Source organism: Sceloporus occidentalis, unplaced genomic scaffold (genome assembly GCF_023333645.1).
Source record: "Sceloporus occidentalis isolate IW3139 unplaced genomic scaffold, rSceOcc1.0.p SCAF_7, whole genome shotgun sequence".
NCBI lineage: Eukaryota > Metazoa > Chordata > Lepidosauria > Squamata > Phrynosomatidae > Sceloporus > Sceloporus occidentalis.
In genome coordinates, this window is record NW_028316987.1 from 9,124,536 (window position 1) to 9,148,151 (window position 23,616).

Genomic DNA, 23,616 nt, shown 5'->3' on the forward strand with positions numbered 1-23,616 from the left:
AATGCAACTCTTCTGGAATTTGACCATAGAGCCATGATGGAGGACCTAGAGGTTCTTAGATAATTGTAGGCCCTCCAGAATGATTCTATGGTCAAATTCCAACAGATGTTGACCTTAGAGTTATGGCAGATATTCCTAGAGAGGTGTTCTCTCAAGATGAAAAACTTAGTGGTTTCTTATTTGTGGATTTTTCACTTTCATGGAGGTCCTGAGCCCCAACCCAAGTGACTGTGGAGGGCCCACTGTGTGTGTGTGTGTGTGTGTGTGTGTGTGTGTGTGTGTGTGTGTGTAAAGACGGAAAGAGAGAGAGAGAGAGAAAGAGAAAAGCTCCATCTGTGTAGTAATTTGAGTGCTGGACTATAACTCTGGAGACCAGAGTTCAAATCCCTGCTCAGTCACTCTCTCTCAGCCTCAGATGGAGGCAAAGACCAAACCCCCTTTGAACAAATTTTGCCAAAAAAACCTTGTGATGTCTGTATGTGCCTTCAAGTCATTTCTGACATATGGTGACTCTAAGGTGAACCCTAGAACAAGGTTGTTGTTTTTTAATTTGGAAATCTTTGGCTTTTCCATATGAGGACCTTGAACTAGTCAGGATGTTGTTCAGGTACAGGAACTAAAACATCCCATCAGCTACAGGTCAAGTTTCAGGTATACTGCTTTTTACCATGGATGTTCCACTGAGCTTAAAGATGTTGATAGGCAAGTTGCACATACACACAAAGGACAGTGGAGAGCACAGATGTGAAGATTCAGCTTTATATATATGGAGGCACTGGAAGACATAATGGCTTTAATATATGTGCTCATGAAATGGAGATAGGAAACAGGGCTTGGAGAATGTACTATTTTTTGATTACTGTACAACTTCAAGCATCCCCCAGTTAGGATGTCCATTGGCTGGTGGAGTCTGGGATTTCTTTTCCAAGATTTAGGGGGTAAAAAACACCTATGACCAGGTGAACTTTCTGTCTGCTCCTCAGTCTGGTATTCAGATGCTGTCAGTAAACATCTTCAAGGTCTGTGATGCTTGTTTTTCTTTATGGCTCTCTAAATGAGACACAGACTGCTAAGGGCTGCCTTCTGTATATAGTACGGCCCCCATATCCACAGGAGTTATGTTCCTAGACATACCGTGGAAGCATGAAACCATAAATAGTAAACCCTATTGAAATGAATGACTTCTGATAGAAATTAACCATAGAAGTGCACTGGATGACCTAGAGATTTCTGGAGAGAACACCTCTCTGGGCATTTTTGGTCCTCCAGTGTGAGTTTATGGTCAACTTTTGCTAGAAGCATACCATAGATTCATGCTGGGAGACCTAAAAAATGTCGAGAGAGAACATATTATTTCCAGACATGGGTAAATGAAACTGTGAGTAGTGGTCCCATAGATACAGGAGTCATAGAATCTGTACTGCAGTGGCAGCTAGTGGTTTTCATGTCAGTGGAGCAGTGGATCCAAATTTTAGTCTGAATTTTAAAGGAACTCTGTATGGTGCAAAAGCCAGGGCTCCTTTACACTACACAGTTTTAGTGCTATGATTCCACTTTAATAACCATGGCAACATCCCCTAGAATCCTTGAATTTGCAGTTCTGGAGCATTTTAAATTCTCAGCTGGAGTGCCTTAGTTCCTCACCAAACTTCAAACCCCGGGATTCCATAAGATGTTGCCATGGGAATCAAAGCAGAATCGTAACACTATAATTGCACAATGTGAAACAATCCTCTATCTTCAAAACAAGTCTAGCACCTTTGATAGTTCTTTTAAAGTTCAGACGTCTGGCTCTGAATTCTAAGTAACATTCCCTAAACTGTCAATTCCAGAATTTTACAGAATGTTGCCATGGCAGAAAAAGTGGAATCATAATTCTATAAATGTCTCTAGTGTAGCTATAATTAACACAGGCCCTACTGGTTTCAATGGGCCTGTTCTTACCATGAATGCATCCACAGTCTGAATCTCCCATTCCTTTTCCAGTTCATGAGGTGATGTGCAGTGGGTAGGTAGAATGACACTAACTATTCCAGGCTTATCGAATTGACTTTATTTTCTTCCCAGCAATCTTCAAATAAAAAGATCCCTGCTTAAAGTGTATTTGAACTGCTCTACTCCAAAATCCCCACTGTGTGGCAACAGCAAGCTATGGATCAACTAGAATATCCCAGAAGAAAACTTGTTTTTGCGCCTTTCTTCATGAAGCGAAGATACTACAGAGTTACCTCGGAGAGCAAGAGTTGATACTCTGTGTGTGTGCTAGATACCTGTACTTTGTTTTTCTTGTTATGTGCCTTCAAGTCATTTCCAACTTATGGCAACCCTAAGATGAACCTATCATAGGGTTTTCTTGATGTGATTTGTTCAGAGGAGGTTTGCCATTGCCTTGCCCTGAAGCTGAGAGCATATGACTTGCCCAAGGTCGCCCACTGGGTTTCATGGCTAATCTAGTAGATACTACCAATTGTAACAAAACAAATCGTAAATTAGGGATCGTGTGTTCCCATGAGGGAAGAGGTTATGCTGGCAGCAGCAGTGCTGCTAGGCGGGTCTCTTATGTCAGACAGGCCTTTGCTGGGGAGCCAGATTAAATGTGCCAAACATCTACTGGGCAGCAGCAGTAGTGGGAAGTGACACTGACTCAAATAGACATCTCAGAAAAAGACATTCAAGACTGATATAATTTTATTTGTTTCATTTTTTTGCTGTGGCAAAAAACGTCAGGAATTCATCCCTTCACCAATTCCATGCACCAAACAAGTACACTTTCTTCAATGCTGACAATGGTGCAACAACCACCACCATGCATGAAGGGAGCAACTAAGTTTTGAGGGTGCAGGGCAGATTACATGATGCACACCTCTCTCCTGCATTATCTTGGTGTTAAGTCCAAACATATGATGCATGAGACAACTGCCTCACTAGACCTAAAGATGTGTGTCCATTGAGCTACTTCCAGTTGTTTCATTTATATACTATAGAAAGAGCAACAAAAAGTCTAAGCTTTCGATTAATATCACTGTTCCCCATTGCCATGTGGCTTTTTTTTTTTAGCCCACTTTGTTGTTGTGTGTCTCTTGACTTATGGCAACCCTAAGGTGAAACTATCATAGGGTTTTCTTGGCATGTTTCTTCAGAGAGCAGTTGGCATCAGCATTCTCTAAGGCTGAGATAGTGTGGCTTGCCCAAGGTCACCCAGTGGGTTTTTGTGCTCAAGTGGAGAACTGAACCCTGTTCTCCACAGTCTCCTGAAAAAGAATGTTGTCTAAATATTTCAGCCTCTGCATTTGAAAGATGCTCTCATTCAGTCAACTTCTCCTGCCAAATCAGTCTCAGCCAAAGCACACAGTTCTGCAATCTACATACAATTATTCAAATTCAGCTAGCATGCAAATTAGAAAGGCTACATCTACTCTGCAGAATTAATTCAGTTTGAAACCACTTTAACTGCCATAGTTCAATGCTATGGAATCCTGGGATGTATAATTTTGTGAGCTATTTAGCCTTCACTTCAGAGAGCTCTGGTGCCACAACAAACCCAGGAGGACTTCATAGGATGGAGCCATAACAGTTAAAGTGGTGTCACGCTATATTCATTCTGTAGTGTGGCAGCTGACTAACATGCATGTATTTGTTTGGAAATATTACTGGGGCTTTTTGGGTCATGGCTCATAGAAACCCCCAGTTAGTATGGGCAGTGGCCCTACTGGTTGGAGGATTCTGGGAGTTGTACTCCCCAAAGGGAATGTTTCCAAGCACTGGTATTCATATGCTTTATCCCCCTGGTCCTGGAATGGACTGAAGGTCTCACTGCTGAGTCCAAATTCAGTTCAGGTGCCTCCCCATTTTTAAGTTTTCAGTAGCACAGACTTTCAAAGCTTATCTTCACAAATGCACAGGTGTGAAAAATTGTTCTAAAAATACCATGCAGCCAGGCATCTCAGGACACCAAATCCTGTGTGCCATACCAAATCCTGCACACCAACTGAAGCAGCAAAGAAACACTGCAAACAGCTCTACAATGATATGTCCTGCTTTCACTGGACACATTGCTTCCTCCGCAACACCAATAGGTTTAAGATATTAAAAACAGTGTGAGAGGCAGAATGGGAACAGCAGTTTCGTCTTCACTAGAAGAGAAAGAACAAAGATGAGCAATGCTTACTTGAAGTGAGTAAAGCCTAGAGGAAGGAGAGAAAGATGTACTTGGAGGAAGGAGATTAAAACATACCTGACCCACTAGGAGTCAAAGGTACAATTCATGCCCCCAGAAAGTCTATTTTTCCACTCTGTGTACAAAGACAGGAGCACTGTTCCAAAATCTTACATGTGCACCATTGAAACACTTATAGCCTAAAGGTTGCCAGAACCTTGATTCTACCAAGCTAACATATTGCTCATCCTGCTGGAAACAGTTCCCCCTGTTGACATTATTGCAACCTGATTAATAGAAACAGGCAGGGCCTGTCACCCAGGTGTATTAACTGGCAGGTCAGTGCAGAAAGGAAGAGGCAAAAAGAGACATCCACCCAGAGATGCATCTCATAGAATAGTTCAGCTACCGTTTCTTCTTGTCAGATTTAGCAGGCAGCAGTGGGAAGGTCAAACAGATGTAAGTGCATCCCCACCAGCCCCAATTCTTTTAAGAATTATGCAACTACATTGCTATAGCTGGTACTGTATTCCACCTTCAAAAAAAGAACTGAACATAAGTGTGTACAGAGCTGCCAAGCAAGTGGATAAAGGTTGTTGGTTTTCTGTGCTTTCAAGTCGCTCCAAACATATGGCGACCCTATCACAGGGGTTTCTTGGCAAGATTTGTTCAGAGGAGGTTTGGCCATTGCCTTCCCTTGAGGCTGAGAGAGTGGGACTTGCCCAAGGTCACTCAGTGGCTTTCATAGCCGAGGGGGAAATTGAAACCTGGTCTCCAGAGTTGTAATCCAACACCCGGCTGCACATGTGGAGAAAGAGTCTGAGAAAATTCCTTTCCTGGACTACAACTCCCATTATTCCCAATCAGTCTGCCCAGAGTCACTGGTGTCTCTGTGCATATTGATAGCTATTTATCAGGGATGGAGAAACTTTGGTTTTCCAGGTGTTTTGGCTTATAACTTCTATCCATCCATCATCACAGCATGACCAGAAGAATAAAGGATTATAGAAGCTGTCGTGCAGAAACTTTGAGAGACACAAAATTTCAACGCCCCTATAGGACTGTGGAATACTTCTCACTAGCAATAATAAAACACCTGCAGATCTTTTATTTCAAGAAAGAAACACCCCACAGCCTTCCATGATTGTGGAAGACCCAGGTTTAAAACTATTGCTAATTTTAGTTGAACATTGCAGCCATCGCTTCAGCTCTCACTGTTGAAGAGAAAAATATATATGTTAGCTTCACCTTGAAAAGCAAGGTTCACCCACTCAGCCTTTTTAATTTTAAAAGATTAAAACCTCTACACAATGCTCTATAGTGCACTACAGTTAATAGCTTCAGGGAGCTGAAGAATTTAAAAAGGACTGTTCAGTGCTCTAAGGATTTTACTGTTTTAACTCTTTTTAAAAATCACTTTTTATCATTTTAACTGTGTTTTGAATTGCTTTTAAGCATTGTTGGCAGTTGAATCCCATATTAATGTTGATCTTTTATACGATTTAACTGTGCTGTGTTTTCATTTGTGAGCCACCTTGAGTCCCTGTTTTAGTGAAAGAGCAAGGTATTAATATAGTATGGAATGGTATGTTATGGTACAGTAATGTAATATAGTTGGGATGAAGGGACTAAATAGTTTAAAAGGCCCCAGATTCTGTCTGATCTTGAAAGCTAAGCAGAGTCAGCTCCAAACAGTACTTGGATGGGAGACTGCCAACGAATACCACGTGCTGTAGGCTATATTTCAGGGGAAGGTCCTAGGAAAACCACCTCGGAGTATTCCTTGCCTTAAAAAGCCCTATGAAACTCATTGGATTATCATAAATCGACAGGTGACTTGAAGACACATACACATAATGGGGACAAAAAAAGACCTTTCTTAAGTCTTCCACTAGCTGATCTGGATCAGCTGAAAAGAAGAGGAATCAATCCTAATTCCTGTTAGCAGGACCAGACTTATCATTTGTAAAACCAGACAGCTGCCTTAGCTGATCATAGGATGTGTGTGTCTGGAGGGGAAACAACACGATGCTGAAGAATGGATCTATGGATGCTAAGCAGTCTGCCCAGCATCCTCTAAGTCAACTTGCTGTTCTTAGGTGTAGTTGGTGATGGTATCCCATTCCCAGTACTGAAGTAAGAGTTAAGTAAGATTCAGCTATCACTCAGAGTACCTTCTATATGTGAAATAGTGGAAGAACCTATTTATCTTTCACTTCAGAAAGCAATAGAACTTGGGCCAGCCTAGCCTACTGCAATGCACTAAGCATGGTAGTCTCCACCCAATGTATCATGGTTGGGATGATCACATTATTTGAGAGGGAAGCAAATGTTAGGGCATGGGAAAGTTACCTTGGACTGGCTTAGGGAGCCTCTAGGGATTCCCCATCTCACTGTGAAAAAGGTCAAATCTGACAAATCAGCGTGGGAACTAGCTTTTTGCTATGGCTTCACATTTTAGCTAGTATAGTTGCTAGCTAGCAAGGAAGATGATAGCTGAAAGATTTTTTTTTCTGCCAGTATAAAAATGTGCAATTGATCCAGAGCGGGGGGAAATTACATTTTTGAACAGCAATTCCCAGAATCTCCTAGCCACTAGCTATGATGGCTCAGGGATTTGGAGAGTTGTAGGCATGTGCAACCCCCGCCTGAACAAATCTTGCCAAGAAAAGGTTGCCATTAAGTTTGAAACAACTTTAAGACACTGAACAAGAAGTCCAAAAAGATAACTTTCCCTATCTCTGCTTGGTCATAATTTAACTCAGGTGAGCGAACCCCAGCTCTTGCAGGCAGAAATGAAGCAAGGAACATATTGTTTTTAAGCCTCTGCATTCACTGTTGCACCATTTCTATCTTTCCCATGACAGCTTGGTTACTTTAGCTGGTGAAAGAAGGAGACATACAAGATACCAAAGGTGCTTCTCTGAAACCTTCCCCCTGCCAAAGTCTCACTGAACTGTCTGGCTTCTGATATTTCATTTCCCACACAGCTTTGCAATCATAAGAGCCAGAAGCTTGCTGCATGTCAAAGCTGAGATGGGTATTAAACAGAATCCTGCAGCCAATATGACAGTTTGAATTTTCTGTGCTCTAGAGCAGAATTGCAATATATATTGCCTGCTTCATTTGAGTTTGTGGATATTATTATTTTTTAAGTTACTCATCCTGAATGTAAGCCACACAAATTAAGAACCAAAGCTCTGATAAGAATCATTACCATAGTGTACATTTTCCATAGTTGGAAAGGGAACACAGGAGCATTGTTTACTTGTCCCCTGTTCAGGTTGCTCATCTTGCCAGTCTCCTCCTGGGTGCCTTTAAACCATGTCCAATCGCCAGTAAATCAGATTCCCTTCACATCAGAAAGCTAGTAGGACAGAGAAAAAGCAGCTTGATATTGGAAGGAAATGTATAAAGGAGAGGCAGATTTGCTCCCAAACTCCCTTTGATCTTGGCTCTATCATTTTGCTATGCTGCAGGGATTAGCAGCTCATAGGACTACATGGAAAAAGAGCTTTATTCTAATAAGCCTGAGGAATAATGTACATGGAGAGGGAAGAAGAAAAAAGGACTCTCTACTCCCACTCTCAGATCTCTTGGGAATCAGGTCATTAAAAACAACACCAATAAACAACATAGTTTTTTGTGGGTTTTTGTGGGGTTTGGGGGCTATGTGGCCATGTTCCAGAAAAGTTTCTTCCTGACATTTTGCCAGCATCTGTGGCTGGCATCTTCAGAGAATCCTATTTGTTGAATAGATCTACTCTAATTTGGACTAGCAGTTGGAATGAAGCCCTCAAAATAATTTTTCAAAGTTTTTCCTGTTGGTTATAGAGAAGAGGTAAAGAGTTTTGAGAAGTCAGTCATGCAAAGCAAACATGCACAGACTCAAATTTGCATCATTTAGAAAGGCTGGTAGAATCCAGTTTTTAAGCACTGAATTTGGTCTTTGTCACACAGGATACACCTACACTGTAGAAGTAATGCAGTTTGACATGACATTGAGTGCTGTAGCTCCATCTTATGGAATTCTGGGATTTGCCGTTTTACAAGATCTTTAGTCTTCTCTGCCAAAGTGTGCTAGTGCATTGGAAAACTACAAATCCCAGGATTCTGTAGGATAAAGCCATAGTGGTTAAAGTGGTGTCAAACTTCATTGTTTCTACAATGTCAATGCACCCACAGTAATAGGGTATGGTTTACACAGAGCACAATTGCATGGGACTGAGTACATGAGATTTAATTTCACATATAAGGTGGGAAAATAAAAGTAATAATGCCTTTTAAGGCCAGGGAAAATAAAAAGAGTGAGGCAACCTTCAGCCAACACTAGCTTCTGTACATAGTTTCAGGAGCAAACATTATTGCACAGCTTGACAACACATAGCACACCAGTTAATGTTCAACCAGCCTGCTCTAAAGTACAAGCTGGTGCAGCTATTCTGCTATTCAGTAGATGTACACTCTGCTATTCTGCTATTCAGGAGATGTAGTAGACGTAAAGGAACAGCCTAAACATGCTTGCATTCCTTCTGCTTATGCCAGGACTTCTGCAGATTCAAGCTCTCAAGCCTTGTCCTCAGTGCTGAGGACCTGAATGACAGATAGAATGCTTCTAAGAATATTCAATATATATTTTTCCTGGGCTTGGAAATATTATTTTTGGATTACAATTCCCAGAAACCCCTTGCTAGCATGCTAGTGGGAGTTCAAAAACCTAACTTCTCCAAGCTATACATTTTTCTCCCAGGTAAGCATGACTGTAGGTGAGCATGACCTTGGCACTGCTAAAGTGAGCTCCCCAACTCCACTCCAGACTAGGCATTCCAAAACAGGCTTTCCTTTCTACTTGGGAAGATAGCATATATGGGCTGATATAAAATACTGTATAGGGATGGTACAGTCATTTGACTTACAGTAATCAAAATTCAAAGGGATCTCTCATAACATCTTTGACACTAACTGAAAGAAAGAAATTGATAGCATGAGCTTTCATAGACTTGAGCCTACTTCCTCAAGTATATGTTCCTCAGATACTGAAGAAATGGGCTCATCTTTCAGTTAGCTTCCAAGATACTACAAGTTCCCTTTGCATACTGATTTTCCACACTAACACAGCTCCATCTTTGAACAGTAATAAAGAGTCCCAGTGACAGTTAGTGTGAGGTAATGGTTTAAGCACTGGACTATGGCTTTAGAGACCAGGGTTCAAATTACTGCTCAACTGCAGAAACTCACTGGGTGATTTTGGGCAGGTCACATTCTCTCAACCCTCAAAGAAAAGCAAAGACAAACCTCCTCTGAACAAATCTTGCCAAGAAAACCCCAAGGTAGGCTTGTTTTAGGGTTGCCATAAGTTGGAAATGATTCGAAGGCAGACGACGAGACAATAATCAAGAGTGCCATTATCAAGTTTGGGGAGCTATGCAGTCCTACTTCTTCAGAAGATTTTCTGCCCCCCCCCCCCCCGCTAAATGCAACTATGTGAGAAAGATTCAAATAAATCCAGAACTGTTTCAGATTCTGAAAAATCCACTCATGTTCGCCTTCTGCTGTGCTGAGTCATCTAACAATTATTTAATTTGCACTTAAACTGACTGATTAGATTTAAAATACATGTATTCATGAGCAAAACCTCAGCATAGATTGTTCTTTCAGATATTAAGGGAAGTATAAAGAATAAGATACAAATGTGTTTGCTTTTATAATTTAATGCACAAAATCTGTCACTTGGAAAGGTTATTTTTTTTAAAAATTTCTCTCTCCCAAAGCTCTTAAGAAATTGTATGCTCTCAACATGTACCCCCTCTGATTAAAGTTTGACCAGGCTTAATCAACCAGTTAAATGTTTTTGGGTGACTTAGCTTTTTCACTGAAATACTATAATCATAGTTAATTTTCTCGCTTCAGACAACATCTGTCCAAGGTGGCCTGTGTGTTAGCCCCTAAGGACACACTGAAGAGCCAGAGTAGTACAGTGGTTACGGTCTTGAGATGGGACTTGGAAGATCCAAAAACAAGCTGCCCCCACCACCCCCACGGCCATGAAACTCAGATTTTGGGCCATTCACAGTAGCTCAGCTTGCCTACCTAACAGGGCTGTGGTGACAATAAAGTGGAGAGATAGAAAGCCAGGAAAGCTTGGAAAGCTAATTTAACGATATAAATGTAACTGATGAACAAAAAATAAACCCTAGATTTATATCCCAAATCAGATGGAAACTGAATTAATATGTATTCCTCCTAATCATGCCATCTTTTCCCTCCGCAATCTCCCTTGTCCTCTCGATTTTCAAACTGTAAGAAAGAAGCTAACCAAAAACACAAAATAAATCAGTTCATTTGCATTGCTGATTTGGGTTTAAGTTTTTATTTGTTTTTTAGCTTTGGTCTATACAAAAAAATCCCTTAGAGAAATAATAATAAAATCTTTTGAAGTACATTTGCAGCTACATCGATCCCTTTTCCAGTGGAAGCCTCAAGCCATCACATTGAGAGAGCCGCTTTTAAAAATGCATTAGGGGGAACAAGAGGGTGGAGAGGAAAAAGAGAACACACCAATCACCAGGAAAGGTTTCAGGGAGGGAAGTCAAAAGAGTTTTTAAAATGTGAAAGAGATGGTCAGTAGGAAGAGAGTTTTGCTTCAGTGATTAGTCATTCCCCTTCTTCGGAGGGCTTCTGAGATTTCTTGCTAGGGCCACTAAAGACACATCTCTTGAAAGCTATAAAAATGATAATTAAAAGCTGGAAAATGCAAAGCTGTTCATTTCTTGGCAAACTCACACCCATTGGCTGCTCTTTTAAAAAGAAAAAACCCAAACCCCTCAATATTTGTTTCTTTCACTTCCTGACTGACAAGCTTTAGAAGTCAGGAAGTAAAATTGGTCAAATGCAAGGGGAAAGTGGTTTTGCACCATGCACAGAAAATGTTTGTGTGTGTGCGGATATTAAAAAATTCTCTTATGAGAATCCAATGGCAGTTTGAACACATTGCCCTAATTTACAAAGAAGTTGGAGGAACAGAGAAGAGGGAGAGGTTAGTTGAAGTTGGAACACAGTGCAGATGGGCAGAAAGGAGTAGACTGCTAGTAGAAAGTTATTACAAGGTCATCAGATGCAGCCTGGGATATAGAATAGGATGGAATCTTTCCCACAGGCCTGTAGGAGGGAAAATTGGTTTCGTTTTAGAAAATAAAACCTCCTCGCAGGGAAAGGAAGAGCTTGTCATCATCTTTCTCAGGCACTTCTGTCTCCCGAGAGTCCCGGATTTAAGCACTGGGGCTGCCCTCTTCTGTGTTAAGAAAATATCTGTGGAATAAGAAAAAAAAGGGAGATGATGTTCAGGGTAAAAGAAACACAGATGGTACTCAAGAAAGATTTCCCTTTAGGACACAGGAAGCTGCTTTAGATCAGATCAGACTATTTCTCCACCTAACTCCACTCCCAGGTGTTCCTAGTGTTTGTCAGGGGAACCTCTTAACTGACAAGAACTGCAAACATTAAATTGGAACTGGAACTACATATTGCTCGAACTACAAACATTAAACTCCTTTTAATATGGTACATGTTTATTTTAGCCAGGGGGAAACAGTTATGCAGTCAGGCTGTATATTTGGCAAGGCCCTTGCTTTCTTTTTAGACACTCGTCTTCATGTACAAAGGATTCATCATCTCATCTGAAACAGCAGTTCCACTATGAAGTACTCAAAAGGGCTTCCAAGATTGTTATGGCTATCACAGGCAGCTCTGGAAATAATGATCAAAAGCTAAATATTAAAAAGGAATGGGGGGAGTTGGGGTAATTAATAGACTGATACAAATATCAGTGAGTATATTGACTTGATCATTTAAAACTGGATTTGTATGTTCAATTGCAGTCCCTCTTTCTATTATCAACGACTACATAAAGAACAACATAGCTACCCATCTCCCACCACCCATCATGTGTGAGTGTTCATGGGGAAGTGATGATTTGGTTTACCCAAACAGAACAACTGAAATTCTTCTTGTAAAAAAGACATAAAACTTTATTTTGTCTATACCTCGGTTAAGGGAAGGGAGAACTAGAACTATTTACTGGTATTTCTTTGGCTGCTTTGTGGTACACCAGCAAGGATTTCTGACTCGCTATTGTTTAACAATAGCAGCAGCAAGTTGCATTGCTGAAAATCAAGGAAACTGGGATAAAAGGACTGTAAGTTCTACTCATTTCTGTCACTCAGAACAAATTTTGGGGCTCAGAATTCCAAGTGTGTGTTTTCTTCATGAAGCTTTGACTGTACTTCTTTGGCTTATAATGCCAACAAAATTAGATCACATAAGCCTGAAGTCTGATCATTTCTAGTTTTCAGTTTTTTTATTATGGTCCAGAAAACCAGTAAAATTAATTATCAACATATAAAATAAATTAAAAGCACAATGAACTATTAATTGGTACAGAGAGTGTGTATTTCAAACATCTTCCCTTATACAGAATTAGCTGGATCATCTCTAGTCTAGGCAATAATAAACAGAACACCATCACATTAAAAATTAGTATATATGGGTCCCTTAGTTTTAGTTCCTAATTACTTCTGAATTTTAATAGTTCTCTAGAAAACACAGTGGTAGATATCTATTTTTATTTGGAGTGGAAAACTGTAACATGTTTTGCATAAGCCAGGCTGGTGGCAACTTCCCAGAGGACCTTTTCAACTGCTGCTCCAAAAATTTGGAATGACCTGCTGGAGGAGATCCGCCATATTACATCTTTGGATGCCTTTAAAAAGGTGATAAAAACAGATCTCTTCCAGTAGGCCTTCTCAGACTGACCTCAAAAACAATAATCAGAACTACTCATCTGTCCAAATTTTTGCTATACATTTGGTAGCACTGTGTGGAATTTGATGTACTGGAATTGTTATTGTAGCTTGTATGTTTTAATTCTAGGAATAGGAGGAAGGGTCAAGAAGGTTAGGAATAGTCTATTATTGTTTATGTAACTGTTATATTGGCTTGCTGTTACCCACATTGATCCTCGAAAGGGAGAGGCGGGATACAATTTATTATTATTATTATTATTATTATTTATTAAGTGAATGAAAAGCTGAAGTATGTTTCCACAGCTACAACCAACAAGTACACTCCTTTCATTTTCCTTGGGTTTTAATTAATTGGACGATCCCAAAACTTGCTAAAAATATTCTTACCTTGAGCCCTGCCCAAGGGGCAAATTAGGCAAGCATGTGGTCTGTGTAGGGTGCCCGCACACCATCGCTGTAACCATCAATGGGGTAGTCGCCATCCATGTCCATGTGCATGTCCATTGGGTCCATGGGGATTTCACCAGAGTACATGCCCCGATACCCTGCATCCAGTTCTATTGTAACATAAAAAGGAGAAAGTAATACAAGGTTAATATTAAGTAGGTAAATAGCACAATTTCTATCATACTCCATAAATTACTCTGATAGCTGTAGAAGCAATTATTGCAATTCATTCCACCTTGTGCTGCACGGAATTTATAATACAATGCTCTTCAGTGGATGAGTGGATGAGAGTGATTCTTGTTTAAAAATAGCACTAGTCTGTTTAAGATTTAAAGCACCTGAAACATAACTAGAGATTTAGAGACTGAAACATCTCAGGAAAAAACCAAGTTTTCCATCCTTAACTAAAAGGACAAAAATAGTTACTGGTAAAAAGTGAAACATACACATTTCCCTAAAAAGTTTTCAGGGGTATTTCCCTTCCCAACCTGTGTTTCTGGGCCTTCACATCTCTACACACAAGTTAAAACTGTTTGACTGCTTTGCATGTCTCTCTTTCTGCATGTATGTTCCACAAAGATCCGATAGTGAAATATTGGGGAAAAAGATGGAGAGGTCTGAACATGTTATAGTTCTTTAAAAATAAGTTAAGATTTTTTTTATTTTTAAAGAACTATAACATGTTCATGGTTGCTTATAGGTAGAATATACAATGTGGCAGACTTGGAAAATTTAGATAATGAAGAAGCTTTATATGGTATGGTTAATTGCAACAAAAACAAGAAGGAGGTAATTTAGCTACATACAATTTATTTTTCATTTAAAGTTGTTATAAGATTTAATATATATTATTTAAATTTAACAAGATAGTAAGGAGAAAACTGGATAATAATTATAGAGGATTACTTATTTTCAGTTTTTAGATGATAGGTAATTTTTGTTCGCTTTTTAAAAGATATAATGAAAAAGTACTATATGTGTTTAAGAACTGTGCATTTATTTGGTGAATTAAAATTATATATAAAAATAAATAAACTGTGTAACTGCTTTGCATATCTCTTTCTGCATTTACGTCCTGGAAAAGACCATTTGGCTTTTTCTCATTCATTACAGTCACACTTCAAGAGAAAGTCTGGCAGTTCATACTTACCATCCCCATATGGCTCGTGAATAGGTATCATGCTCTGGGCCTGCAGAGAGAAGACAGATGGTTGTTCACACAACACGGTGACAGAAGCCTCACCGAGGTCATGAGCCAACCTAAACTTGCCAGAAGGGGTCACTACTGAAGGATGCTATGGAGATAGTCCAAACTCCCGTTTCCCATGGCAACCTTAGGACAACCATTTTGTGGGCTAATGAAAGAACTGTCAACCTTCACTGATAATGTTCAAAAAGCAGGAGCTAAAGTGCTGGGAAGCAAACCCAGATGCTGGAATTTAGCAAATCAAGCATCTGTTCTGCTCAGCCCCTGAAAATGTCATGGCCCTGGCAAATCAGCATTTCCATCCTTGGACAGGATCCAAGACTATGCTTGATAAATAACTGATTAACAGGTGGAAGTCCTAAGACTGCTTTGAAACCTTTCCCCTCTCCCTGTTTTTCAGTAAGCAGTCCCTTTGCTTATCTTTACCCTTCCCAAATTCCTTGGGAAGTGACACACCCTAGAACAGGCGCCAGTCACAAAGACTGAGGTTCGACACTGAAAACAACTTTATGAGACGCCAGATTGGGGAAACATGTTTTCCAGGGAAAGAGAGTCAGTCACTGGAGAAAAGGAATAGTGAGTTACGCAAACATCTGATTGGATTGCATTTGTTTTAAGGTAATTGGGCACACTCAAGTTCACATAGGATGCTGACCACCTTGCCACTGTCACAAAGGAAGTGAGACACCTCAATGATGTCTCAACACTGTATTCTTTAGTGGAACACAGCTGTTGCTCCCAATGTGACGGAGGCAGTAGTGCTAGGAGAGAGATAGTAGGGCTCAAGAGGGGCAAGGGAGTGTAAAGCTTTTAGCTGGTGCCATTTTCCTGATCAGATTTCCCTGGGCTGGCATTTGTTTTACAATTGGCAAGCGGGAGGGGGGGATCTCCTCCTGAGCCATGCAGCTGCATTTACATAAAAGCAGAAGCTGTTGAAAGATCCAATTATAAAGTGGCCCACATATATGCTGTTTCGCAGTGTGAGATACCCACTACAGGGAGGTTTTCCTAGAACAGGAGTGAAAACAAACAGTGGCCTTCTGGATGTTACAAGACAGCAACTCCCAATAGCCCTGGCCAGCATAGCTAATAGTAAAGACTAATAGGAATTGCAGTCCAACAACATCTGAGCACCCCTGAGTTGGCCACACTTATCCTTAAACACTGCTGGAAAAACCACATTTAAAAGAAGCCATTAGGCAGAACAAAAGGCTTGGCCAGCCCATAGCATTCTCTGAAGATGTCAGCCACAGATGCTGGTGAAACATCAGGAATAAAGTCTTCTAGAACATGGCCACACAGTCCGAAAAACCCACAAAAATCTACCATATATTGGTTGTTGTCAGCTGCCCTTGAGTTGGTTCTAACTCATGGCGACCCTGAGGATGAGACATCTCCAAGAAACCCTAGCCTGCACTGCCTTGCAGATTCTGCAAGCCCCTGCCCATAACCCCCTGGTTGAGTCTATCCATCTGGTTTGTGATCTTCCTCTTTCTTCAACCCTCTACCTTACCTAGCATTATTGCTTTTTCTAGTGATTTGTGCCTTCTCATTATGTGGCCCAAGTACAAAAGTCTCAATTTGATTGTCTTAGCTTCCAAGGAGAGCCCTGGTCTGATCTGTTCAAGAAGCCATTTGTTTGTTTTCTTGGTATCTAAGTACTCTTCTCCAGCACCACATTTCAAATGAGTTTTCTTTCTGTCTGCTTCCTTCACTGTCCAGCTCTAACATCCATACATGGTAACTGGAAATACAATGGCCTGAATGATTCTGATTTTAGTGCTCAGTTGTATGTCTTTGCTCTTCAATATCTCTTCCAGTTCTTTCATAGTTGCTCTTCTCATTCCTAGTCTTCTTATTTCTTGACTGCAGTCTCCATTTTGGTCAATGTTTGATCCTAGATATGGAAATTCTTTGACTATTTCAATTTCCTCGTTGTCTAGATTGAATTTATGTATTTCTTCTGTGGTCATTATTTTTTATTTCTTTATGTTCAGCATCAGACCTACCTTTGCACTTTCATCTTTGACCTTCCTTATTAACTGTTCAAATTCCTGAATGTCTTCTGCTAATATTATGATGCTGTCCGCATATCTTAGGTTGTTAATGTTGCTTTCTCCTGTCTTCACTCCTCCTTTTTCTGAATCTAATATGTGGAGAGAGGTCACTTCTCTGCTGTGGCAGTGAAACACTAAAGAAATTCTAAAGGGACACCATTGCTGCCATTTTTCCTCCGAGGCATTGCAAAAGGCTGCTGGAGATAACAGAGGAGTTGGTGCTTTTTTAAAAAGCTTCTCTCTGTACAGACTGTTGAGAGCTCCCTGCCTGTTTTTACCAAGTCACCAGAGGTGGGGAGTATGGAGAAGGATTGAAGAGGCAAAGGGTGCCTGTGTGCCCATTCCTCACTTGATGTAAAGAACTTCTGCTAAGTCACCAAGAAGGCTTCTTGGCTTCCCTGCTTTCCAGAGATGGGGGTGGGCAGGATTGAAGAGGGAAAGAGCGCCCATGTCTGTTCAACCCCACTTCTCATGTGTAGTGAAGACCAGCCATGGTTTCCTGTCCTTCCCCACAATTCATCTTCCTTCTCTGCAATCAGCCTGTAAAAGTGAGGGTGCAGGTACCCTGGGGAAGTACCCCACTCAGAACTGAAATGAAGATTCACATTGAAGCCATTCAAACCCAAATGCTTGACTTCCAAGATGCTTCCAAGTTTTGTGTCTGAAACTCACTGGGGAGGAATAGGTTTGTTTTGTTTTAAAAATGGAGCACTACTGTCAACTGGTCTAGGTGTTACTTTGAACACTTTGTTATTTTAAAACCACTCATCAATTTCACCTAAATTCTTAAAGGAATATTAATTTTTCAAACAACTGAGAAAGAGAGACATAGACTATCAACATGCTCCCATTTCCCGACACTCACAGCTTCCCAAGCAGCAGGGTCGTGTTTGAAGAGTGAGTTGGTAAGTTCCACAGAGACACGTTTCCGATAGTCAGGGTTCTTGTCTTCAGAAATGCGGAACAGCACAGCTGCTGCGTATGTGGCTGGAGAAAGAACAAGAGACCCTTTAAGAACTCCCTCCTCCCACTACTGTCAACCACCATATGTTGCAACTGTCCGCCATGTTTTTTCCACCTTCAGGTATTTGTTTTGGACTCAATTGCTTTGGTTTCCTTATCTGTAAAAGAGCAGAGGCTATAAATCTCAGCTCATTATTTCTGATCTCTGTACCTGCAATTATTTTCTGAGCCAGTTTACTCTATGGTAAAGCCTTTCCTAGACTGTACAATTTTAGGGGATGAGAGTGGTTGTGTTTGAAAGCTCACTGAAGGGAAGATAGAGAGAGAGAGAGAGAAGGAGAGAGGGGACACCTCTGTACACAGAAAACTAATCTTCTGAAATAAAGGTTCACCATACTGCTCTCTTCAGGGCGCTCTATTTTTCTGTAAGCAAGTTTCCCCACATCACATAAGACAAATATTAAACTATGCAAACTTCACAGTTCCTCTCCACTTTCCTCAGTGATTGCAGCAAAAGCTTTACCACTCAACTCTGCAGGCTGTGTGAACTGCCCCTTCGTCACTTTCCTTTGTTCTGTTTCAGTCTTGAGTTCCACCACTGCAAGGGTACCACATTTACCCTTCTTTATACTTATCAGAAGTGCATTCAAAAACTGTATTTATTATTATGGAGCCAACAGGTTAAAATTCAGTTCAAACTCCTCTTGCAAGTAGCCCCAAGATCTCTTCCCTCATTATTATTATTATTAACCTTTATTTATAAAGCGCTGTAAGTTTACACAGCGCTGTACATAAATTTTTTAGTCAGACGGTTCCCTGCCCTCAGGCTTACAATCTAAAAGACACGACACAAAAGGAGAAGGGAGTGGTGATGGGGAATATCTTTTTAGATATTTATCTCATCTATCTTTTTGATCAATAAATCCAACTGCTTGTCTTCAAAACGTATGACTTCACACTCTGTACTATTTAGTGTCATAAATTTCTATTATTCCCGTTTCTGAGATCATCCATGTTATTCTTCTATAACTTCTGAATCCTTTGTTGCAGTAAAGATGGCTAACTGAACAAAGTCAGCAAATCTCATCTACTTTCTGTCTCCAACAAAATTACTGAATACTATTTAATTAAACATCCACTGAAAATCTAAACTAGGTACTTCTCTCCAACTTGAACATTTAACTAGGAAAAACACAGCATCTTTCTTCTAACCAATCTCTTTCCCATCTTACTGAAGAGTACAAATACAATCAATCTTTTCCAGCTCCCTTTCTCCGAAAACAGTTGGCATGACTTTACTTCAGTTAGCCATGTGCAGTCTTGCACTTCCCCCGCTGGTTATGCTCACACATTTAAATACTTTTTCAATATTTGTTATCTAGGTTTGTCAGTACTAGATAATTAGGCTAGGCTGGTACACAGTTTTGCAAGTCTGCCTTATGACATTGCAACTCCCTTTTACCATCACTGAATAGGTCAGAATTCTATTCTGACCATGCAATGACCAATCCCACCCCCCAAATGGCTATTTTCTAGTTGCTGGAGAGCAAAGGGATCAGTAATGCAGGCAGCTAGTTTCCTTTAGGTGCAAGGATGTTATCTGAAGAGATGTACCGGGACTTCTCAGATTCCTGCTGGTGTCTGTCGCAGCACACCCAGCTAAAGGAAAATAACTGGATGCAATACCAGTGATCAGCTGACTCCCAACAATCCAGAAATGACCATGTTGGAAAGTAAACTGGCTGGGGGTGGAGTGGGGGCTAGCAATAGGAGACATTGCTACGTGAAACACACAAGTTTTTTGATGCAGATCTCATCAAGTTACTATGTCAGAAAAGGGATACCACTGGCCCTCAAACTATTTTGATCTACAAATCTGGTAAAACCCACTCAGTATAGGCAACAGTAACATCTGGGTGGCCAAAGGTCTCCCACCCTTGTACCATGGGAATGTAGAACATTCAGACAGCAGAAGATGGCTGTATGTGGAGTGAAAGGGTGTGAAGGAGCATTCACATGTATCCATGACTGTACCTGTGCCTTCATTCCTGGAGTGCAGAAGCTCCATCAGTGGGGCAGAGGCACCCTCTGCGTCAATGGCATCAGCTGCCTCTTTATCCTGGGCCAACTCACAGAGCACACCTGCGGCTACACGCTGGATGTTCTCCACTGGAGAATATAGAAGCTGAGATTGGGAAAAAGCAAACGAAAGGGAAAATAAGCTATGGAATGTTTCCACTTCATTCCATTTGCCTCACCTCCTTTCTCCCATTCCTTCTTCACACAGAGCATTTATACTTGATATTAAGCCTGCTGGCAGAGACTACAAAGACTTGTTTTACGTACTGTTGTCAGTGGTTGATAAACATAACATGAATACAATATGGCAGTGCTTACCAAGAATGAATGCAAACCAAGAGACAGAAGTGTTGTGGGAAGACAAGCAAAGTCATTAGCAGACTGACAAAGCTACCCAAGGATCTGCCCTATTTAGAGCTTTGAAAAAATAAGATTTTTGGGGACACTGGCTAAGCTAGCTGAGGATTTCTGGAGCTGTAATTCCCAACTCCTCTAACTTTTCCAGGCCCTGGCCTTGCTTCCCATTGTGATATCCATCACATCTATATTTTGCTGTCCTTACAATGATATATGGAAATGGTACCACATTTTAACATCACAATTGTTAAGCTGCATTAAACTGAGCTGAAATGGTGACTGGTCCAGGGTTATCCAGCAGGCTTTGTAATAAAAAGGGGATTTGAATCAAGATCTCTGCTCCAAGCCTAGTCCTGTACACCCCATTAACTCCATAAGAATCAAAGCACCAGTTTCTACCCACATTCATTTCTTCCCACTCCCAATCCATTTAGATGCTCTCACCTGCACAAAGAGTGGAATGGTGTTTAGGCGGAAGATTTCCATTCGATTCATGGGGTCGCGAGCTAAAATGTGCAGTGCGCCCGTACAGCCTTCCACTATCTCTTCCATCTTCACTCCATCCTGAATTAGCAAGAGAGCCATTAGAGACCTAACTGGCAGTCCTGCCTGGATCCCACATCCCACAAAGCAGCCAATTCAAAGTTACACCCAGGATGACTAAATGTTCAGAGTTCCTAAGTCTCAAAGCAGAAGTCATCCATCAAAGGTAGCTTCCACCCATATTCTCCTGTCTTCTCACCGTGTATGGTTGCTGTGTGCCAGCTGCTGCATGACGCTGGGCATCTTGATGAGCCTTCACCAAAAGTTGGACCAGGCGTGGGATGACAGCAGCTTCCTGCAAGGGGGCATGGTTGGCGGGGCACAAGGCCAGGTTACGGATGAGGCCGATGGTAGCCTGTAAGCAGGAAGGACAAGAAAGGTGCAAGTTCAAAACACTGCTGCAAAGCTAAGCCACTTGAAGATGGTGGTAGGTGTTCTGCTATTTGATTGTAGCAAGGAAGGAGCAATAGACCAATGCAACCCAGGCTCCTTTGCTCTGAATCAGGGTCACAATAGAAGAGCTCCCCAGAAAGTCCAGTTCTCACTGACTAACAAAAACAATTCTCTCTACCCCATTCCCTCTCACACTTTCTTACACACTTCTAATGAAAAAGCCAGTTCTCTAACTCCACTTAGGCACCCCATCTCTTGTTGGTATCATTCTTATAAATATTACCACCTACACTTTAAGTGTTCAAAATATCTACTGAAGCTGGGATGGGGGACCTTTGGCCTTCCCCATAATCCCTTACCGTTGGCATTGTTGAGTCAAGGGAATTGTAGGCTAAAACATCAAGAAGGTCTAGTGCTCTCCATCCCTAGTCTAAGTAATATTCTTTACAACAGGATATAAGGTTGGCTGGTATTATTATTCATCCCCATATTAAAGGTACAAAGCTGGAAAACTAAACAAAGAAAAAAGAGGATGGCTTGTCTCTATCAACTTCCACAGCCAGACTATGGCTTGAACTGGAAATGTTCTAGTTTGTAGCTCATGAACAGAGCCACATCATCATATCACATCACAACACAGGTGCCAAGTACATATGTAGCCTGCCTCCACAGTTGCCATTTACTCAACACTCTTCTCCAAACACACACTCCAGACTGCATTATGTGGAACACATAAATGCTCAGCCACTGCCCCTCTACACCCATACCTTGATCAACGGCCACTGATTGGGCTGATTGAGAAGCTTAACAATGGCAGGGATGCCATAATTGATCCGCACAGAGTTCTGGGCCATCTCAGCCTCAGGGTGTCGGCTGGTTAGGTGCCTCAGAGCACAGACCGCTGGCTCAGTGATATCTTCTTTGTCTCCTGCCCGGAGTATGGTGTGTATCAGGGCCTCTACCCCATTTGACTGGGTCACTAGGGTTTTGTTCTTGCTGTTGTTGCAGGTCAGGTTGGAGAGGGTGCCAGTGGCACAGGTCAGCACGTTGATATCATCTGAGCTCAGCTGGTTAACCAGGATCTTCAAGACACCATCAAGACCCTCCTGTAGGGGATGGGGCAGAGAGTTCATGAGATGTCTATTAGCAACTCTACAAATCAGAAGCCAAAGATAAAGGGGGGGATGTTATCAGTTGAAAGGCCTTGGAACAAGTATGACCTCAGAGGGACACCAACCAGCCTCCAGCAGCTAATCCAGAAACAAAGAGAAGGCTAAGGGAAAAATCAACATCAGGATTTGCCAGCACTATAACTTTGTAAAGGGAATGGATCCTTGCATTACTGCCGATCTTCATGCTCAATCCCATTTTCTAGCAGTCCTGCCTAAAACAGATTGCTGATCAGGGTCTGCAGTGAGTATATACAACTATATTAGGCAGTGATCAACATTCAAATAAATGGCTTCTTGGGAAAAGAATATTGCTTACCTGCTTTGTGGCCACATCTGAGAGGTTCCTCAGAGTCCAAAGGCAGTTCTGCACAAGCCTAGGACTGGCACTGGTCAGGTGTTTTCCCAGGGCTTGCATACCACCTGCCAGTGGGGGAGGAGGAGAAGCACAAGATAAATGCAGAGTTATCATTTTGCTTTGCACGACTTGAAGAGACAAAAAGGACAGTGGTGAAAAGATTGAAGGTTACATTCAGAGCAGACCAGCCTTCTCCAGCATGGTGGCTGCCACATACGTGGGACTACTACTTTTATCATGCTTAGCTAGCATGACCTTGGTGGATGGGGAGGACTGGAGTTGTATTCCAAAAAATCTGCAAGGCAACTGGTTATGGAAGCTGGTTCAGATAATGGCAAGCTACCACTTATTGTTGGATGCCTTCAAGTAATTTCTTATACAGACCCTAAGGCAGGAAAATCACAGGATTTTCTTGGCAAGATTTGTTCAGAGGGGGTTTGTGTTTGCCTTCCTCTCAATCTGAGAGAGTGTGACTTGTCCAAGATCACCCAGCAGGTTTCCATGGCCTTGTCCAACATTCAAACCGCTACACATGCTGGCACTACCACCATATAACTGGAATTTAATTTTTCTAGAATTCAATTCTGGCATCTCTATCAGGAAATAGCTGAATACTTTTAGTATAACTTTGCAACCAGCATCTTGCAAAGCTTAAAGCAATAAAGCAAGTTATTGCATGTTAGAGATGTTAAATGATAACACTTATTAGGATTTTGCATGTCAACACATTTCCAATTAATATATTTCCATGCTTTTAATTTTATTTATTTATTTATTTATTTACATACTAACATTAAAAAAGCGAATCTTTAAATCAGGGGTGAGAATTGCATGTGACTTTTGGAATTCCCAGCAACCACCCAAAGGTTTATGGTTTCCAGCCATAAAAATTTGCTTCTTGGCTGTAAAAGACATTTGAAAAGATAACTCCTTGTGGGGCTCTTCCATGCTGTATTAGGATGTTCCACAACCTGAAACAACCAACCAAACCATCAACAACTAGTGGGATGCTTAAAAATGATCCATCATCACTTCTAGTGGTCAGTATGGTGGTTCCAGCATTGTTGCTGTGGCCTTCTGGAGATC

At 41.2% G+C, this 23,616-nt stretch overlaps 1 protein-coding gene across 10 annotated transcripts in view; it reads right to left on the reverse strand.

Moving 5' to 3' along the window:
* Positions 1 to 10,507: 10,507 nt before the first annotated feature.
* The window catches only part of LOC149309128 (junction plakoglobin), a 67,985-nt gene continuing 54,876 nt past the window's right edge, over positions 10,508 to 23,616 (reverse strand). For all 10 annotated transcript variants that reach the window (XM_089531845.1, XM_089531844.1, XM_089531848.1 and 7 more), the window contains 9 exons: positions 22,492 to 22,595; positions 21,771 to 22,109; positions 20,810 to 20,965; positions 20,512 to 20,631; positions 19,666 to 19,816; positions 17,534 to 17,655; positions 14,555 to 14,594; positions 13,345 to 13,514; positions 10,508 to 11,464 (listed from right to left, as the gene is read on the reverse strand). In XM_089531845.1, the coding sequence (XP_089387971.1) occupies positions 13,369 to 13,514; positions 14,555 to 14,594; positions 17,534 to 17,655; positions 19,666 to 19,816; positions 20,512 to 20,631; positions 20,810 to 20,965; positions 21,771 to 22,109; positions 22,492 to 22,595 (1,178 nt within the window). In that variant the 3' untranslated portion in view covers positions 10,508 to 11,464; positions 13,345 to 13,368. The remainder of the gene's footprint in view (positions 11,465 to 13,344; positions 13,515 to 14,554; positions 14,595 to 17,533; positions 17,656 to 19,665; positions 19,817 to 20,511; positions 20,632 to 20,809; positions 20,966 to 21,770; positions 22,110 to 22,491; positions 22,596 to 23,616) is intronic.